At 37.8% G+C, this 20990-nt stretch overlaps 1 protein-coding gene across 1 annotated transcript; it reads right to left on the bottom strand.

The window, feature by feature from the left end:
- Positions 1 to 8858: 8858 nt before the first annotated feature.
- On the bottom strand, positions 8859 to 19934 carry LOC139714280 (very-long-chain (3R)-3-hydroxyacyl-CoA dehydratase 2-like). The gene is made up of 6 exons (XM_071625996.1): positions 19826 to 19934; positions 16839 to 16956; positions 15488 to 15595; positions 14696 to 14857; positions 10625 to 10763; positions 8859 to 9344 (listed from the first exon to the last, which is right to left on the bottom strand). Exons 1-6 carry the CDS (start codon positions 19921 to 19923, stop codon positions 9265 to 9267), a joined length of 705 nt encoding a protein of 234 aa, XP_071482097.1. The 5' UTR covers positions 19924 to 19934; the 3' UTR covers positions 8859 to 9264.
- Positions 19935 to 20990: the final 1056 nt, after the last annotated feature.

Raw genomic sequence — 20990 nt, 5'->3', positions numbered from 1 at the left:
ATGTTTTGTCAAACTTTGGTAAAATTACGTTCTGGTATGATGAATGCTAAAAATGAAAAGTACTTTCGCATGTAATGAAATCGACGTTGCCAATCACTCCATCACAGTTAATGTCACGTTATACTCTATTCTTTATAAGGGCAATGTTATACGCGCCCGTAATTGATTTACGTACTGTTAAGTAATAATCATGAAAAAAAAAAGTTCTCACTGAATGTTCAAGGCCTTCGAGATCTGGATAGAGGTTATCCGTATTTCTATGGTCGATCGCTAGAAAAGCAAATGTATTCTTCTGCATGAAACTTATTTCGTCAGTAGTTGCCCGAGGTCGAAAAGACCAGGGGCCCGTTGCATAAAAGTTACTACAACGTGTATTATGGTAACTTTGCCATCCAATGGTAACTACCATGGCAACAATACTCAACAGCCAATCAAAATTAAGAATTCCATGGAAGTTACCATTGGATGGCAAAGTTACCATAATAGCAACTTTTCACCTAAAACACAAGAGGTATATGTTTATTGTTTAGAGGCCTGTTCGGTGTTAAAGTTAAGAGTTCATTCTGATTTCATGAAATGGAAGTTCAATTTCAATTCATAATTTAAGACTTAATATTCGTGGCCAAAATGTAGACTTGTGTGTTTTTATATCCAATATCAACTTGCTAAATTTGATTGCGACACAATTATTTTGGGCGGAGATTTTAATTGTCTTAGGTATATATACACTAAAAAAAAAGAAAAAAAAAGAAAAAGAAAGAGGGACATCCGATTACTCATTTAATTCCGTAGGAATGATTGATGAAAAGCAAGAATTAAGATATATTTCGGTGTATGGTGAGTCAAAGCCCTCAATTCCCGTAAGTTTCTTTGGAGGTCATGAGATAATTTCTGTCGCCTGGATTATTTTTTTGTCTTACATAATGTACAGGACAAGTCCACCTTCATATACACAAGGATTGAGAGAATGCAGCAATATTAGTAGAATACATCAGTAAAAGTTTGAGGAAAATCGGACAATCCCATTCAAAAGTTATGAATTTTTAAAGTATCCGTGCAGTCACTGCTGGATGAGAAGACTACTACAGTGTATGATGTCACATGCGTACAACGATATAAGGAAAATGGAAAGAGAATTTCACAAGACTTTATTTTTTTTATTAAAGTGCACACTCGTCTTCTTCGACTTGTTACTGACGTATATTAAGGGTAATATCATTCCCCCTGCCTTTTGAAAGAGAGAAGTCGAGTGTTCTTTTGTTATGCGAGAAAAATGGAAAAAGTTGATTTTTCTTTATTCTTTCTTTATATCGTTGTACTCATGTGACATCACAAGCTAAAGTAGTCTTTTCATCCAGCCGTGACTGAGCAGAAACTTCACAAATTCATAACTTTTGAACGGATTGTCCGATTTTCCTCAAACTCTCACTGATGTCTTCTACTATTAATGCTGCATTCACTCAACCCACATGTCTATGAAGGTGAACTTGTCCTTTAAGGGCTCAAATTGATAAACGTAACTACAGCCAAAGGTAGGAGGTTCTAGACATTTAATACATTGTAAGTCTTTGTTAAATGTGTATAATATAAAGGAATATAATAGTATTACACGCACACATATACGCATACACACTCTCAAATAACGTTCCGCGGGTCTTGCATTGCATTCTGTAATTGGGACAAAGCTATACTAGACGACAAGTCAACAGCATGACGTGTGGGGTATATATTCAAGTTCGGTTCGAAGTATTTCGTTATGACAGACTCGACAGACGTGAGAAGACTACTATGGCGAGCGGTTGAAACCGTTAGCCTACAATCATGCAACTATACAACCACTGCGTTCTTATTGGTTAAAACCTTCCTCCATGGCTGACCCATAGGATGGCTGTATACTGGTTACACGGTTGTATACATGTAATGGCATCAACCGCCAGCCATAGAAGACAGACGATTCTTTTGAAGGCGAAGGAATACGACCATAATTAATCTCAAGTCAACGTTCAAGACACGGTTTCCTGTAAATGAGGGAAGAGTGGGGCAAAATAATATGATTTTTTTATAAATATCTATTCGATGAGTAACATTTACGACAGTCTGGCCACTCTTAACTGTGATGAGGGCTGTTCCACTGCTAGCAAAAGTAGGTGAGACTATCTACAGTTAGAAGAGCAGAAAAAGGCCACTTTTTTTTTTCAAAGACAAGGTTTTAAAGTTTTGACGGCCATATGTACAAAAATTAATGAAATGTTAATTTCACTACTTATCTTTGTAACTATTTAGTTTGTCAGAATTATGAAATTTTAAGCATTAGACTGAAAAATGAAATACAAGTTTCCGAGGACAATTAGCTATCAGAAAGTGACTATGAAAACTTGAAGTCTAAATTCAAAAAATATGTGGCACCTAACTTCAGTTTCTCTCTTTTCTCATTACATGTAACGTATCACTAATACAATGTATGAACCATTTGACATGCGGTGTCAAAAGTGGAGATATCGCAATTAATTTGTAAAAGTACTGAATAAATTTAATGGCATATCATAGAATAGTGCAATATTCCAGCATGTCACTCAATTTCTAATATTATCACTCCCCCTCTATCTTTCTCTTCAAATTTTGTATTTCGTCAGCCATCACTCAAAAACACTGCCCCTCCTAAAAAAAAAGGATAAAAAAAGATGGTTCCTTGCACGACAATCTTCAGGACACAAACAACTTCAAATCAAAGGTAGCGACATTTTCATTTTCTGAAATACGATTGGATGTGTGACGAGAGTGTACAATGTATCGGGAGAAGAGCTGAAGAAAGGAAAATCATCTCTTCCCTGCTTTAGTTTCTCTCTGCAGCTACTATTCTCTACAACCACCTTCGCATCTACAAAGGGCGGTGATTTGGCTCAGTCGGTAGCGCGTCTGCCTCCAGATCCAAAGGACGCGGGTTCGATCCCCGAGTCTATCTGAGCAATGTTCCTTGTAATCATACCGCCCCTTCTAGTTACAGGCAAAACAATCTGTCCCTCTGATGAAAAATAAAATGGAGGTCCCGTGTGTGAGATAGTCACAACTCAAGGACGTTACAGATCCCGCTTCATTCATTCATCGCAAAGAGCAGGGTGTTTTAACCCGGTGAAGTGGTCCCACCTCACATCAAACTGGACCCCATGGAAGACCAGCTAGTGCAGCTGAATATGGGCTGTCAAGCTATCTTCTCTGATGGGAAAAATGATACAAACAAATAAACGAACCTCAAGGGACTGTTCACAAAGCACATCACGATCTATAAACCATGATACATGTAACTAGATTGGTTTTATTAACAAGCGTTAATCATTTTTTTCTTCTTTTTTTGTTCCCCCTTCCGGAGAGACCCTTTCCCATTCTGGGTTTTACAGTGGCAGGCCACAACATTTCACCCTGAAACAAATCCGAATAATCATTAGGTACAAGTTGGTTCAATACTTCAAAACTTTAATAAGCCTACATCGGTTGTTACTGAAAAATAAATAAATATATAAATAAATAAATGAATAAATGAATAAATAAATAAATAAATAAAATAAATAAACGAAATATATAAATGAATAAATGGTTGAGAAAACTGATGCCTATCAGCTTGAAAAGTATTCAAAGTGCAGAGGACATTAGCTCTTTCTCCTTGTTGTACATGTAATTACATTGTAGTCACTGAAATGAACTGACTGAAATGAACTGACTTAGTTTACGTGGTCACTGAGGAAGTTATGACTGCTTGTTAGCAAGCAACCACGGAAATAACGACTGTAAGTCACCTCCTAATGACCTTATAGGCAATGTGGATAAAGTGCCTTTCCTGGGGGGCGCAATCGCTGCAGCCAGGGGACTCGGACCAGGGACTTTGTGAGACACAGTCCATCCACTGAGCCACAACTACACTGTACTCTTCATTCATTCTGTTGTGCCTCAACCACGTCACGACAGCACTTCGTGCTTTTTCATGATGCCACATCAGGTAGGGAAAATTGAGAGTACTGTACTGGATTTTTCTCACAAAAATTCTCTAATTGTTGTATTAAAAAGTACTGCATTGATCTACATGAAGTTATGAAGCTGATAAATGCATGACACACTCATTTCCAAAAGTTAAAATGTAAAGAGAAAGAGAGGGAGAGATTACAATTTTTTACGAATGAAAGAGCCCAGCCAATCAAATAATTTATGGTAACGTTGAACTCTATATTTAAAATGTTGTAAACCAATCAGTTAGCGGTCACTCTCGTCATTTCTTTCTCCCAGCATCTCCACCGACGATGAAAAATAACAATGGTAAATTTGCATAGATGATATTCAATCACTGCATTACCGAATGAGTTAAGTTTTCAAATACACTGTACTTGTATGTCAATCCATTTTCTATGGTCTATTCCTCTTCAATCCATCTATCGTAATTGCCGTTCACACACACTTCACTTGAATACGTGTGCTCACTGTCAGTGAAGAATATGCACCTCATTACCACAAACCTTCCCTTTGTAATTAATTCTACTCTACACTGATATTCTCTGACTGAAATTTTAATATACTGTCAAAAAATATTTCCACATCCACATATATGTCGGCAATATTTAGTGTTTGCACTTTCTCATGTAGTGCACAGCTTACATTAATATTTTGACATAGAATTGATGTGCATTTCACGACTCAATACTCTTTTGATAATGCTCAGACATTCACCAAATTTTCTTTGCCACACATACATTTCTGATAACAATGCTCATACCTTTCTTGCTCTAAAAATCATTCTGTCACCGACTACAATAAGCACAATGAGTTTCAGAGATAGGAACAGTGTTGAACCAAAACCTGTAATACATTATTATACATGTACAGTGCATGAACACACTAGATCAATTTTTGTGTATTTTGAAGAGAGTCAAGCACTTGGGGCTATTTCAACACCCTTTCAAATTGTTTTCTTTCTGGTAATACACCTTTTATACTGTAATTTCTGGTCAAAAAAAAAGTCTACTAAAGAATCATAAAACCACTGCAAAAATATACAGCATGTACAACTTTTATGCATCCTGAGACACTTTTTGAACACGAAATACGACACAAAACAAAATAGTAATGCACCAGCACTACTACAGGGATGGTTTGTACGAAATGAGTACAATGCCATATTCAACCTTACACCACAACAAACAGAATTAAACAAGACTATGTTGAATAGTGATGCAATGTCATTAGTACACACACACAAAACTCACACAAAACAAGTTTCCTTCTTTACTTTTCAAGTTATTACAAGGAGATAGGATTTGAGTTGTGGAATATCTCATTAAAGGCAATCAGTTGCACCAAGATTAGGATAAAGAACTGCACAATGGTTTAAATTATAAAAAAAAAAAAGATGCCAAATCAGAAAAAAAGGAGGGAAAAATCACTATTGAAAATGACCCTTGATCACATCTTTACATTCATTGCACTTCATACTTTCAATCTTTAATGACTAGCTCCAGAGTATTCAAAAATCGCTGATAGAAATTTAAACTCTCTAGAATGAAGTCTATGCCAACAATACATCCCCTAATATTGCAGATGTCTTTGCTGCATACACGTAGAACCTACATGTAAATCTGAAAAACTGAGATTTCTTCCAACAACGGCCGCCACTCTACTGGAGCATGACATTGTAAGCCCAAAATGCTCATATTCTGGCATTGCCTTGAAGGAAAGTTACATTAGTCACAGGTCTTTATCACAACTATGAAGTAATGAGTAATCTATGTGCACTTTTCACAGCAGTCAGGTGCTATAAAAAATATAACACTTCTAATCATACTTCTAATCATACATCTAGTTAAAATCCGAAAGGAAAGTATATTCACTTTGACCTCAGGTAATTTGAAAGTATTTCATCCCGGTAGCACACATCAACTTCGTTGCTTACTTGATAATGTATCACTACTCAGTTCTCACACCAACCACTAGTCATAAATTTCAGTGTTTTCAATCATAATATTGGATGGCAGCAAAATATAGAAATAAAGAATACAATCACACGATGAAATATTATTTATCAATTTCACAAACCAAAGATGACTGGTCTGACACTTGATGTAATACTAAAATGCATTTAATAATTATGAATAAAGGTCTACTTTATGTATTGAATGTTCAAACAATTAAGGAGTAAAGTTTGGACAATATTGCTGTGTAACATCGGGATAAATGTATGGAATGCAGTGACAGTTCAATGATACCCCTAATTTGCATTTCTGGGAGTGAGAATGGTGTTGCTCAAACCATTTTTTTATGTAGTCAAATTCTACAGAGTTTAACCATGATTTTAGCACAGGAAAAAAAATCCCTCAAATGTATCTTCTTCTTTTTTGTGACTCACAGCAGGCATTCCATACTTCGATCACTTCAGAGTAACCTCTAATATCACAAGCACCACACTAATTTTGTAACTGGCAGACCACAGATTCCAGTGACGATGATTAACCCATTAGATTCTGGAGGACATCTGCAGCAGCAATTTTCTTCTCATCATTAAATTTGGCACTGAACTTCAGTGCATACCTTATATCCAAGATTAAATAGATGAAACTGGTTACAATAATCAAAGGATAAACAAACAAAACAAAACAAAAAAAAATCAGACAAAAAAATTTGCCGGTTTGAGAAACAAAAACTAATCTTCGAAAAATGTGTTACTTCTTTAAGATTCAGGTACAACAATAGAAATTCAAAAAAAAATAATGGGTTAATCCCAAACCCCTACTCAAAAAAAAGCCTGTCTACCTCTAATAGATTCAGTTGCATATCTTTCTTTAAACTTTCGTGCTTTCAGTGCTGATTGGCACAGAAGACCCTATGGCATTCAGCACACAGTCCAAAGTCCCTGCACAGATAGGGTTTATGTACTTTTTTTAAGGGATAAAAATTCTCAATGAAAAATAATCTACCATTTCTCCATCAAAAATTGAACCAAAAAAAAAAATCCATCCAGAAAAACTGTCCTGTCCAATCAACACACTGTAATACTGTTGCTACCATCACAACAAACCTTTTACAATATCCTCTGATTTACTTGGTACCAAACCACATCATTTCTACAAAATTTTCAGCAATATTTGAATAATTTCACATTAGTCCATCTGTAGTGTTGAGTGTTTGAAGGTTTGATTAAACAAATGCGAAAGATATTTCAGCTTGCTTCTTTTCTCCATTCTGTAGCTGTGACAAACTCCTTCTTCCACAAGAAGGGTAAAATGGTTCAGTCGCATATCTCTCTTTAACCTTTGAGTGCTTTGAGAGCTGATTGGCACAGAAAACCCCACGGCATTCTGCACACTGTCCAAAGTCCCTGCACAGATAGGGAGCCAGTGCAGCTCAAGTGTTTGAGACCAAAACACAAAAAGAAGCCATATAATTGCAAAATATACTCACTAAATTGGCTCACTTGAAGAGTTCATGATCTGACATTGGCAAGACTTTCAGGTTGAATTTTATCATGATCCCAAACACTGTGAGCTTTTGGTTTGCTGGATGCAACCAGTTTAGAAGCTTCATCCCACAGCTTAATGCTAAGCAGGCTACTCACTACATCAGACAGGAGATAATTTAATAGAACACAATCCATGGCCAAACCCCAAAGATACAAGTTCTACTGCGGATACCAGACCACATCCACCACAGACACAGGTGTTTGCTGTAACCTGTCAGCATCGAAAGGAGATAAACACTGTACAAGTATAATTTTTTGCTCATTTTGTAATACATGCAGCAAACTTGTATTTTGAAGTGCACAAATTTTGTGCTTACTGTTTTGCATGTTGCTATGAAGGTAGTTTTTCTTTTCACATTTGCTAGTCCCGTAGAATGAGTTAAATTGCTGTCGTGATGTTGACCAGTTAACTTTTACTGCAGTATTTGCGGTCAAAGCCCTTAACCACCACTGCAGCGGTGAGACGTTAGAAGGAACTGCTCACTCAATTGTCATTACCATGCATAAAATTAAAAATATGGGAAATTCGTCTTACCAAGTTGATTGTGAAAAATTACTCGCATCAAAATTGCCATTTTTACAGTATTGTGATATCGGTCTCTGAAGCAGTAAATCCCCGAAAGTGACTTGCATCTCATACAGATTCCAGAGCAGATCCCAGGGTGGCATTCTCAAGTTTTGTCTAGCTGTCAAAGTCACTGTGCAAGTTCCCGATCTGATCGACAAATCCTGCCCAGAGCCTTTCCTGAATTCAAGCCCCAAAGTGAGCACACATAGTAGAGTATGCTTAAAACGTTTCAACAGGGGAATCCCAACAATGCACATACAGGTTTGACCACAAGAGGGTGCGCGATTTGGTTTTCTTTCTTTCTTTCTGTTAAAGGGGATGGCTAGTAATCAATCAGTGGGAATCAGTAGGAATGCTGAGGGATGATCGTTCCAATCCTTGTGGGATTCATTTAAGAGTACATTATATATCTACTGTTGTGTGAAAATTATTTGCTTCAGAATGGTCTCATATTCGAGTAATGTGCAGATTAATGCCCCGTCATTGACCAGGCACGCTAACCTGGAAACATTAAACTGCACAGTACTTGAATATGAGACCATTCTGAAGCAAATAATTTTCACACAACAATGGCTATATAATGTACTCTTAAATGAATCCCACAAGGATTGGAACAATCATCCTCCAGCATTCCCACTGATTCCCACTGATCAGTTACTAGCCATCCCCTTTAATCTGGTGAGTGCTACAGGAACTGACATACAGTAATATCTCTTCTAGAAGACAAAGACGACTTCGGGGGGGGGGGGGGGGGGGGGGATAGCTCAGTAGACTGATTACCAAAGAATGCACAGAATATGACAATATTATGGTGGCCATCTTTTTGAAAGCCTGAAATATGAGATACCATTTCCATATTTTTTAGTGTTGATGTGTGGCTTTGACCACAAACCAAACCAAAGTCTTCAATAACCCGTTGAAGACGTACTGATGTTCCTGTAACACGCATTTCCCATTTACCCCAGCCTGAAAATACTCTGGTCTAGTCTTCAATGGATTAATAGGAAAGAACTTGGGACAAGATTTGAGGAAAAAAAGGCTCACTGAGGAGCACTGAATCTCTCATAGACACTACAGAACAGTACAGCACAAACTGGAGAATGCCACCCTGGTCTGCGGACGAGTGAACACTATAGATGGACATCTTTTGATTTCATAAGTACAAACAAACTAGAAAAGAAGGAGATAATTGGGGGCGGTGTTAGTCTCTCTTGGCTCCCGGCTTGCCCGTCAACATCTTCTTCCGCTGCCTCAGCATATGTGAATACAGGCGCGGGAATACTGCAGGAGAACAGAGAAAAGAATGACATCATAATGGGGCTGAATTTAAGATGGCACATATTTTTCATGCTAGCAGCAGTCTTTGGCAAACATGACACAATCTCCCTTCATTGCATATCATCCACATTAACCATAGAAACAGCAAGCTTGCATGGCCATTAAGAAGATTACATTTGTGATACTATTATTATGTAACCTCAAAAAGTCACAGACTTTGAAAAACTGCACACTGCAAATAATTTGGCTAACATGAAATATTAAATTTCGTCCAAATTCAAAAAGTGAAACATAATTAGGCCTACAACATCATATCCAAATTTCAGAGCTTGGGAATGTTTTAAAATAGGAGACTTTTCAGATCTTATGAAGCATGACGGTTGAATTAGCACTAGCGTTTCAGTGTGATTCCCATGAAGCATGACAGCATCTACAATGTAAACTCCAAAATTGATTTCAAAAAAACTTTGATTATCTGGTGACCAAGGCAAGTGGCCTCTTCAATCATGATTTCAAGGTAAACTGCATACTATCTTGCCAAGTTATTCACTCCTACACTGAATTCACATCTTTCCATCTAGATTTTTTGTAAGGTTCTCTCCTGCATTTGAAACAAATTTGAATCATATGATTGTGCTGAACAGTTCACAAGTATCTTCATTCCATTTGCTGTGATAATAACGAATAACAGAATTGAACAATGATCCACTGCTATCTGTTGTAACGTGTTGCCACTTACAATTTCTTCTCTTGCTTACAATGGCAGAAAACCTGGCACAATGCAGGAGTAAAAACAGAGGATGGTGCATCCGTTTCTTTGAGTTCACGCCCTTCACCTCCCTAGCAGTCTGTCTTCCTTTACTGTCTTCAACCTTTCTGCTATTCTTCCACTGATGACGTCCATGCCTACTAGACTAATATTAAATAACATTAGGCTGATAAGACCTTACAGACCCCCAACCCCGGAAGGACCAAAACATCAATGGCATCAGCGGGAGGGTCTTCAATCCTCCAGCTGACGGGAAACATGCAATCCTTTATTCTGGTACAGGAGTAGGCAGGTGACATCTGTTTTCCTTAAACCTATCCACTTTGTTTTCTGAACCCAAGCAGTTTTTAAACAATAAATTTTGATATGGATGATAGTGAGATAATAAATGAAATATTTTTATAAGTACGGTTACTCCAAACAATTAAAGAACCAATTTTTTTTTTTTTTCTGGAGCAAATTGCCCACTAGGCAGAGCTCCATCAAAACTAAGCCAACCATTTCTTTGACTTACTTGGAATATAAAGAATCATAAGGAAGATTAGCACGCTGTAGTAATCAAAGGAAATGTTGTAGTCATTTGGCAGCTCCAAGGAATACAGACCGGTACTCTTCACGTATGGTAATGCCAAGTATATGGTCCAGAGTTCACCCTGTGCAAGAGATACAATGCAAGAAAGTGCACCAGTCTTTACAGAATGTATAATGGCAGGCAATCAAGAACCTTTTACAACACATGCCAGTCTTTATATCATCATTTAACATATGGAAAACTGTAAAAGTGGAATATTTCGCACTCGGGTATTAAAGATAAATTTAATACATTTTTAATTCTGCATAGTGAAAATGTACAATATGCAAAAAATTGTGTTTTATTTTTGCGCTAATTTCACATTGGGCGAAATATATCACCATATCACTTTTACAGTACGTTTTGTACATGATTAAGTAAAAATTATTTCTTTTAAAACCTCAGTAAAGTTTATAATGGTATTGAAAGTAAACATGCTTTCTTTTGAATAGATATAGGAAGCCACATACACCATCAGCTCTTATAATTTTTATACTGTACAAAGTGCAAGCATTTGTGAAGCTTGGTTTATACAAGCAATTAATCAAAATTTCTTCGAAGACATAAAGGGTTAGGAAAGCATCAATGTAACCATTCCTATGCTTTGTTTGCTGACTGGTGTGCACACGGCCGTGCTTTCTTTGCCAATTGGCACGGATGTCTGGAAATTAACTGTCAAAGAATTGAGATCATCTAATCCTCCTAATCCCTATTGTGTCACAATGATCTTCCTGTTGATCTGATGCATGTTGCTACACCTGAGTGGGCTTAAAATGTGACCGTGCATCACAAAACAAACAAAAAGTTGCACACACTGATTTTGCGTGAGGACTGAAAATAAGTGAAATGGGTCAACCTAGCCAATCTTGACTTTTTCATATTTTCTGAAAGAGCAAGTGTCCTTTTACATTATGTTAAAATTTGGGGTAATAAAATGGGCGGGAAACTTCAAAGTGTGTTTTTTAGCAGTTTATCTCGAACATTTTTGGTAGAATAGTGTGATTAGGTGTGTCTTTAGAGTCCCTCTTTCATTTCTGAAAAACCTTGTACACACTGTTCACTTTCAACTCTAATAACTTTTGAAAGGATAGTGCTACTGCTTTGAAAGTTGGCATTAATTACGGACAGAATGTGTTAATGAGGCATGCTTAATTTCAGTTTAATCTGATAATCCCTTCATGGTTTACTTCCTGTTCTTTGTCCCATTCATCCCACAGCCAGCACGGTTTGGTAAAGATTAAAGGACAAGTTCACCTTCATAGACATGTGGGTTGAGTGAATACAGCAATATTAGTAGAACACATCAATGAGAGTTTGAGGAAAATCGGACAATCCGTTCAAAAGTTATGGATTTGTGAAGTTTCTGCTCAGTCACGGCTGGATGAGAAGACTACTATAGCTTGTGATGTCATATGAGTACAACTATATAAAGAAAGTATAAAGAAAATTCAAGATATTCTCACTTTTCTCACATGATAAAAGAACACTCGACTTCTCTCTTTCAGAAGGCAGGGGGAATAATATTACCCAGCAACATAAGTCAGTAACAAGTCGAAGAAATTTGCACTTTATTCAAAAAGTCAAGTTTTGTGAAATTCTCTTTTTATTTTGTTTATATCGTTGTACGCATGTGACATCATACACTGTAGTAGTCTTCTCCTCCAGCAGTGATTGCACAGATATTTTAAAAATTCATAACTTTTGAACGGATTGTCAGATTTTCCCCAAACTTTCACTGATGTGTTCTACTAATATTGTTGCCTTCACTCAATCCACATGTATATGAAGGTGAACTTGTCCTTTAAGTGCTTGAATAGACACTGTACTTCAGAGCCTCTTTTCTCAGTTCAAACTTTTCTAGAGTGTGCGCTTTCTTTCCAATATTTAGATAGGTTTATAGGAGAGTCCATTTGATTTGAGTTATACATCATTTTAAAGCTTAAAGTCTGCTCTTTCAGAATATGGTCTTAACTAAAAAGTCATGTCTGGCAACTTTTTGTTTGTTTTGTGGTGCAGGGTCACAAATAGAGTACAACTAGCTTGAGTTTGGATGAAACTCTGAATGCTGATGAAAACGCTTGGCAAGTAAATGTAAAGTGCTTGGTACATAAAGAATTAAAGGTGCATGGTCCCGGTGTTTTAGTCAAATGCGTACGCGGGCGCACGGCGCAAGTTCCCTATAGGCCTCTTTTGAATCACTGTATAGTTATAGCCAAACAGATGATGTATGCATGTAGACATTTGGGTATTCTGCCAACATTTGAACTGTTCTGGTCAAAGCTAAAAATTATATATGTGACCCTGCACCTCAAAACAAACAAAAAGTCGCCAGATATGAATTTTTAGTTAAGACCATATTCTGAAAGAGCAGACTTTAAGCTTTAAAATGATGTATAACTCAAATCAAATGGACTCTTCTAACCTATCTTAATATTGGAAAGAAAACACAAACTCAGGGAAAGTGTGAACTGAGAAAAGAGGCTCTGAAGTAGTGTCTATTCAAGCGCTTAATCTTTACCAAACCGTGCTGGCTGTGCGATGAATGGGACAAAAAACAGGAAGTAAACCACCAGAGTAACAACAATGAAGGGATTATTAGATTAAACTGAAATTAAGCATGCCTCATTAACATGTTCTGTCCATAATTAATGCCAACCTTCAAAGTAGTAGCACTATCCTTTCAAAAGTTATTAGAGTTGAAAGTGAAGAGTGCGTACAAGGTTTTTTTCAGAAATGAAAAAGGGATTCTAAAGACACATCTAATCACACTATTCTACCAAAAATGTTCCAGATAAACTGCTTAAAAAACACACTTTCCTGCCCGTTTTATGATACCAAATTTTAGTATAATGTAAAAGAAGACCCGCTCTTTCAGAAAATATGAAAAAGTCAAGTTCGGCTAGGTTGACCCATTTCACTTAATTTCAGTCCTCACGCAAAATCAGTGTGTGCGACTTTTATGTTCGTTTTGAGGTGCACGGTCACATATGTGACTGAGAAGCAAATTGGTTTTCAAAATAGACAACTAAGTAAATTTGAAAGGAAGTGGATAAATCTGCATGCCTCTCCTTGACATAACATTCTGGCTGTTACTTTTCTTTGGTATGTGATATGGATGGCATAATTCAATATGTTATATGTGAAATTTAAAAAAGCACAAACTTGTGTGCACCTGCTATTTTTTCCCTCTTTTTTGTCTGTTTTTGGTGTTTGTTATGTATAATCATGTACAATGATTATTATTGTTTTTGTGAAAGGATGGAAATTAATAAAAAATGAAAAAAAAAATTAGATTAAGAGGTTCTAAAACCCATTTTATGACAGCTGTTGACGTGGATATGTGCATACACTGTATTTGGGATATTGTATGCCTATTTTGACATCTGTGAAAGTATAAATGATCTTCCATAATTTCCAGTATGGTTGCAATTTCCCGGTGCATCAGAATGAGCTCTGACTTGCTTGAAAATGCGAGTCCACGCCAGATTCAAGGGGCATTTAACCTTTTGTGTGCTCTTGGTGCCGATTGGCTTTGAAAGCCAATGTATGAAATGTGGAATATGGAACATGAATTTAAAAAAAAAAGTTTTCTATAGAGACCTACGCTATCGACTCCTCTTTAGCGCTTACGCAATGGCCCACTTCCCCGAGTCCGAAGAAGTCCGATTCACTGTAGTCAGTGGTCCGATCACAGTTCGGCTCATGATTCAGCTGAGGGGGATGACAGCTTCAGCAAACTTCTTTTGTGATGTCATAAAAAGAAGCACATATGCACGCACCCTGGCATTACTACAGACTGCGCGATGCGCAGAGAAGACAACGAAGGCAACGTTACTTCGCAACACCTACGCACTTTACACTTGATGACAGCTCAACTTCGGTAATCTTCGTATCAATGCTAACAGTGATCGGCAGTATCATCAACAGCGCCCTCTACACTACCGGGACTATGCACCTTTAAAAGGAAATGAAGAATAGAAGAAAAAAGAAAACAACTTAAACAAAAACACTTACGGTGACACCAATGGGGTACAGTACAATGAAGAGGGTGTATCGAAGCCACATCAGCACATATGGGAGTCGGTTAAGAAGAGCAAATACGTAGAAAGCATAACGAATAACTTCTGTGATTGTCCATGCCATCACGTACAGTATAATACTCTTCTCATTCTGCACCTGAGGTGTGGGACAAGAAAGACGAAGACGGCAATTACAGTCAGTCACACATAAATCTAGAACAATCATCATCATTCTATACTTCATATCATGCCAAAAAGTAATATAATAATCAACAATGACCGCATAATCAGATATCAAAGTATCAGAAAGTCTGTATTGCAAGAGAAATTTACTCAGGTAAGCGGTGTTTACGTGTACAAATTGTCCCTATGCAGCCATTTTACTTTGCCACTGTGATGCGTCATAGATCATAACAATTTCATTTGTTTGCATTAGACACACAAATCACCATCCCTGGTCTAGCTGGCTTAAACTTCAAACTTGGGAGATGTTTTAAATACATAAAGGAATACAGACATATGTCTACTGAGGGAAAATTGAGGAATTCTGAGTCTTAAGCTCCACACACAAGCAGACAAGGCTTGTAACCTTTGGTAGGCAGCTGATGACGATCCTAGGAAGGGTGCATTTCAAAAGGCAATGATTATTCCCAAACTTTGGGAAGCTGTCATACTTTTCTTGGAGGGCGTCATGTGAAAGTTCATATTTCAGGGAGCACCCTGCCAAAGAGCCAGGGATACTCTCGTGCAGAAATGCAAATAAGGTCACTCAAGCGGTCAAGCCTACCTGGATCACACTGTGTGTGACGGGCCACAGGAGAACCAAACGGGACGTCACCTGGAACGCCGTCAGGACTGCCGATGATGGAACGATTCCTATCAGGCAGTGCACCACCTGTGGTCACATGGAGCAATCGGCAAGGACAAAGAGATCAACAGATGAGGTAATAGCATAGCAGCCCAAACAAATGTAGTCTTGTCATAAATGCTCAAAAATATGGGAGCCCCCACCCCCCCCCCCCCTCCAACTGCTGAGAATTTTAGATCCTTGCTTTATGACAGGGCTCCACACTAACTCATTCTTTCTACTCGTCCGACCTGTCTGTCGGACCAGTACAAACCGTTTTCCCATTTTTTTTTACTGGTTCATTCCTGAAAAAGTTACTGGTCCGACAGTGATTTTTACTGGTCCTGGATTATCAGACCAGTGCCAGTGTGCAGTGTTGTTTATGACTTTTTTTTTTTCCACTGAAGTCTTGCACTCATTTTGATACCATATTTGTCCATATTGGATACCTGTGGGGGTGTCATATGCAAATTAATATGTGCATGTCATTAAAATTGCTCATTACACATACTGTGTAATACATTTGTGTACAGTTTGATACAAACTGTCAATCCACAGCGGCTTGCATGTCTCTCTGAGTCTTGCACAGAAATTGATGTTGCGCTGGCTTATTCCTCTTTTTGGTTCAGATTGAAACTGAACAAAGTTTGGAAACAATGCCAAGAAGAGTACAAAACAATAAAAACATTAAAAATACATTTATCACACAAATTCATACATTTATCACACTACCTTCACTTATATATCCACCTATGGAAAGTGATAACAAAATGTAACTGTTCTATTATCAACTTATTTCAGTTATGATCTTGCACCTTTCTCAATGCTGTTCTCATTGGACTAGAAAAAAAAATCACTAATGTTAAACAAAAACAACATTTACACACATTTCTGATGAGAAAAACTGTTTAGATAGTTAGTTGATATAACAGGAGTCAATTGAGAACTTTTTCTGACAAAGAAATTAGAAGGTATCAATTTACAAATGTGCTAATATCCACACAAATATGGTTTAGTTTTAAAATTTAAAAAAGTGAAAACAAAAATAATTGAACAAATCAACAAAAACACTTTAAAAATTTACCCTATAGATTCTTTCTTCGTAGCATAATTTCTTTCTTTCACCATCAAACCTTCCCTTGTTGATCTTCACCTCACATCACTTCTGATTTGATTAGAAACAAAATCTTCCCTAGATAGATTCGTTCTCCATCACATTGTATGATGAACTTATCTGCGATCAATCAAACCATTGGATATTTAATTCATGATTCATCGACCATTGACTGACCTCAAGAATGGCCGCAGTCTGGAAAGCCTTTAGAGGCAGCTCGATGGCGTCGTAGAGACCCACATTGGTTTTCTCCTGTAGGTAATGACGGACCCCCATTGCACCAACAGATAACCACCTGTATCAACAGATAGCAACAATATCATTCTAAAGTCTTTGTCATAGTGAAGGCAAATTCCACAAAAAGGCCCAGGCCGAACATTGCTTCTTCTCCTTTCTTCTTTAGCAATAACCGCCACAGTTTTAAGACACAGTACAGCCAGCAATTATTTTGCTATGAATTAAACTAAAAATTTTCACAAAATTTCTTTCAAGTTCCAGTATTCATTTACTATCAAGAGAGTAATCATCTCTGTTTGTGACAGGGTGCATATTTGAGGCAGGTGCCATTTCCTTCATCGAACAAAAAGGCCCAATCAGGTGCGAGAGTACTCTCGCTTCCATAACACTTGTAACTCCCACTTTTGTTCTCAAGAGGGAATAAGCCCACTTGACGCTCTTTAGCTGCCGTTTTATAAAACTGCCCCTGCGCCTGCCCTGTCACAAACATGGATAATCACAGTACGTGTTGTACATGATTTCACTGTGCATTATTTACCATACTCCAGAGAGATGGAAATAATAGCTACTGTCTGTACCTTCTACACCATATTGCAGTAAATCACGGTACACAAACAACTCTTAAAGACAAGGATTCAAATGCAGGCAACTTTTGCACATCTTGAATCAGAGATGGAGCTATTTATCAAGTTAAAAAAAAAGAAAGAAAAAAGGCCAAAAGGATCATCACATTTGACATTGCATGTAGAGTGGTTGAAGATTTGAAACTTTTGTGACCTGGCCACAATCACTATGCAACTGAACAAACTCTAAGATATTCAATCAAATTGCAATGTACAATGACATAGCAAGACCGTGACAGACCTGTACATTGTACATAACTGCAGTTGTAATTTACAATGTACTCCAACAGGCCATCGCAAAAGATATTTTCTCCCTTCTTTCTTATCAATATGTGTTGGGGCAAAAGTTCACACCAGGGCCCTCATATCTACCTGTAACAGGTCTTGTTTACCTTTAGGAGCAGCGGTTTAAAAAATGTTCAAGATATCACATTTTATGCATATTTAATGTTTGTGTAGGTCAGTTGTATCACAAAACATCCTACCATGTACAAGTTTTGAAATATAGCCTAAACTATGAGGAGATATCACTATTTTTCTCAATAAATCATAACTTTATAGACAGTTCTATAATTTTATCATAACTGTTGTTCGTATTTTGTATCTTTACTTCACATTGCCGAACATTTTAACATTGGTTGTTTCCATCCCTCACTCACATTTAGAACTATTTTGAAGCACTAAAGCTGGGTTTTTGTTTCCTCTGCAAAAGGTAAATAATGCATTTTTTAAGATTAATGTACACATCCATTTCAAGTTCTTTTAAATGTTTATTTAAAAAAAAAATGAAGCTTAATCTTTACTCAAAGGTGTCCCCCTCTGTTAAAATGTTGGAATAGAATTTGTATCCTTCAATTTCAGTATAGGGTACCAGTACATAAATTCTTCCTTTTAGCTGCACTGGGCAAGCTTGTTCTATAGAATACTACTCAGTTGGGGGGGGGGGGGGGGGGGGGAATCCAATTAATTGTAGAGATTGTACACACCTAAAGTATATCAGGGTACTAATTCTTTATGGAAGTTTATCCTCAGTATCTCTGATCTACTGTAAAACTAACTGCCAACAACAGCCCAGGCTTGCACACAAACCTGTGCATACCAGTATAAAAATGTACTGGATGTAGGCCCACACCATCCACTAAACTTGCCCTTTGACGGTAAATTTTGCAAACTTGGAGGTCCTATCATCGCGGAGCAGTCGAAGAGACATCTGCAATTGCAAGACCAGCTGAAAACACTGGAGAAAGTCTCTGCAAAAATTTTAACATATTCAATAGTCTCTTGCGTCTCCTTGGAGACCAGGCTTGTCTCAAAGAGACATCACAGAGACGTCTCCAAGACCACTCCATGATCACTGAGACTCTCGAGTCGCCATCTAGTCTCTATCTCTCAAGCCAATGATATAGACGTCTAGAGTCTTTTTGAAAACCATTTCATTATCTCTCGCTTTTGAAAGCAGGAATAGGACTTACATGATATATATGTAAATAAACATGACAATTGTGAAGAACATGAAACATGAATCAGATTAAATTAGAGAACCAACAAGTGTCAAACTGTGCCGAGGCTGTGTACAATAAATTTTAGGTGTGCATGATCAAATGACCAGTGATGACCCCTACTCCCCTAGCCTAGATTAGACTAGCAAATGGCTGGATGGTGAGCTCCAGCTGCATCTCCTGGGAAGCCCTGCTGCTAGATAGTCAATCTGTGTTCGACCATTTGCACTGGATTCACCTCATGGCCTCACAATGCTCAATCTTAACTAGAATCTAAATTACACCAGGGTCCAGGGAGGTGCTCACCTCCCTGATTAGATTCTACATCTATACACACACCTTGACAAGAATTCTTGAATACACATTTGTACATGGTATTGTAAATTGTTGTATTTTACTAGAATCAACCACAACCAGCAAAAGACACTTATCACTAACCAAATTCCAAGGGCACATTGAAAAACTTGATAAGCAAACAGTGACCCCTACACCCCAACCCCATGCCCGGATGGACGAGGCCCAGGCCCAGGCCCAGCTACTGTCTGTAATGTATAGCAAGCAAGCAGATGCCTGGATGGATATCCAGTGCTCTGCAGCTGCAAGAATACCCATTCATTCAACACAGCAGACAGCTCGCCACGGCCACGCACCCGAAGTACGCATCGGACCATGGATTCTGCACTACAGTCTAACGTTACACCGTACACGATAAGGATTATCGGATTGAGAACAAAATCTTTCATTCAAGACCTCAAAGAAAGCATTATGGATGTAAAATATGAAACAAATAGGTGTCATACATTACCCTGCACACAAAACTACATTGTAGAGAACTAGGTATGCCGTAGCAAGGCCAGAAACCTTGCTTTTTCCGGCCGGTTTGTGGGAGTTTTCGGCAGACATGCCTGCGCCTGGAATTCTGGAAAATTGGAGTGCGCCATCTGTTGTTAGCTGCCACCCGGGTCGTCGGTCGCGTCCCGCCCGTTTTATAAAACTTGGAACATCATTCTGTGAAGGTCAGTGGACATAAGTTGGTGACAACAGTCCAGAGCGTCTGCCACATTTCATGACAAATTTGCTCTCACCCGATCAGATACACGTGTGCAAGAATTCCAGTACCTTATAAAAACTATCACAATTTGTCACTTATAACAAGGTTTAAGAAACAGGGCCCCGAAGTAATTCTCACTGTCATAATCAAAGAGTATAGAAGATACTCTTTGGTCACAATACAGTGTCAGTGAGGCCTATAAGAAGACCAGATACCAGCAGCCCACAGGGTGCCTAAGCTGCCGCAGCTGCTGCAACGGAAGTTGTACCAGTACATTGGTTAATATTGAGAACGCGCACATCTACAATCTTAGTTCCAGTCCCAAGGAAGTGCCATTCCTTTTATTCTTTCCTTCCTTATTCTTTGCACGTGATTAAAAATAGATTCATAGGGAGAACCATAAAACACGTGATTAAATCATGATTAAATTTTGCTTCGCTAAACAGCTTCGCTCTGTGGAAATATTTTGCCAATGAACTGCATAAGAATATAAGCCAATGTAGTCTCTCTGGTTTCCTTTTTTTCCATTTTCTGTCATTTATTTCTCGTGCAGAATATTCACTCTGACACATACAAAGGAAAGATAGAAAACAACATAAATTGGAGCCAGATATCAGAGATAGGGCCTACTCGATTTTCAATAGTCTCAGTAGTGTGTCTCTTAACATTCCCTCGATCTTATTATCTTACTAAGCGGCATATTTAGTGTGACATTTCCAGTAAGACCTTGGCCTACGCTCTAACCGAGTTATTTTTATATCATCTTCATATCATGTAATTATTGTAGCGATGCAAAATTAATTTGTAGTAACTTTCATAGTTCAATTACAAGTGGCTATAATATATTTTTATGTTCTCATACCTCATGGGTGTCTTACCTGTCACGTTCCATCCAAAATTTCGTTTAGTGCAGTCGACA

This window comes from Diadema antillarum, unplaced genomic scaffold (genome assembly GCF_040938485.1).
Source record: "Diadema antillarum isolate AM-2024a unplaced genomic scaffold, OU_Dant_1.0 seq00002221_RagTag, whole genome shotgun sequence".
NCBI classification, from domain to species: domain Eukaryota; kingdom Metazoa; phylum Echinodermata; class Echinoidea; order Diadematoida; family Diadematidae; genus Diadema; species Diadema antillarum.
The sequence above is the reverse complement of the archived record's forward strand: the minus strand, read 5'-3'. Positions and strand labels throughout refer to the sequence as shown.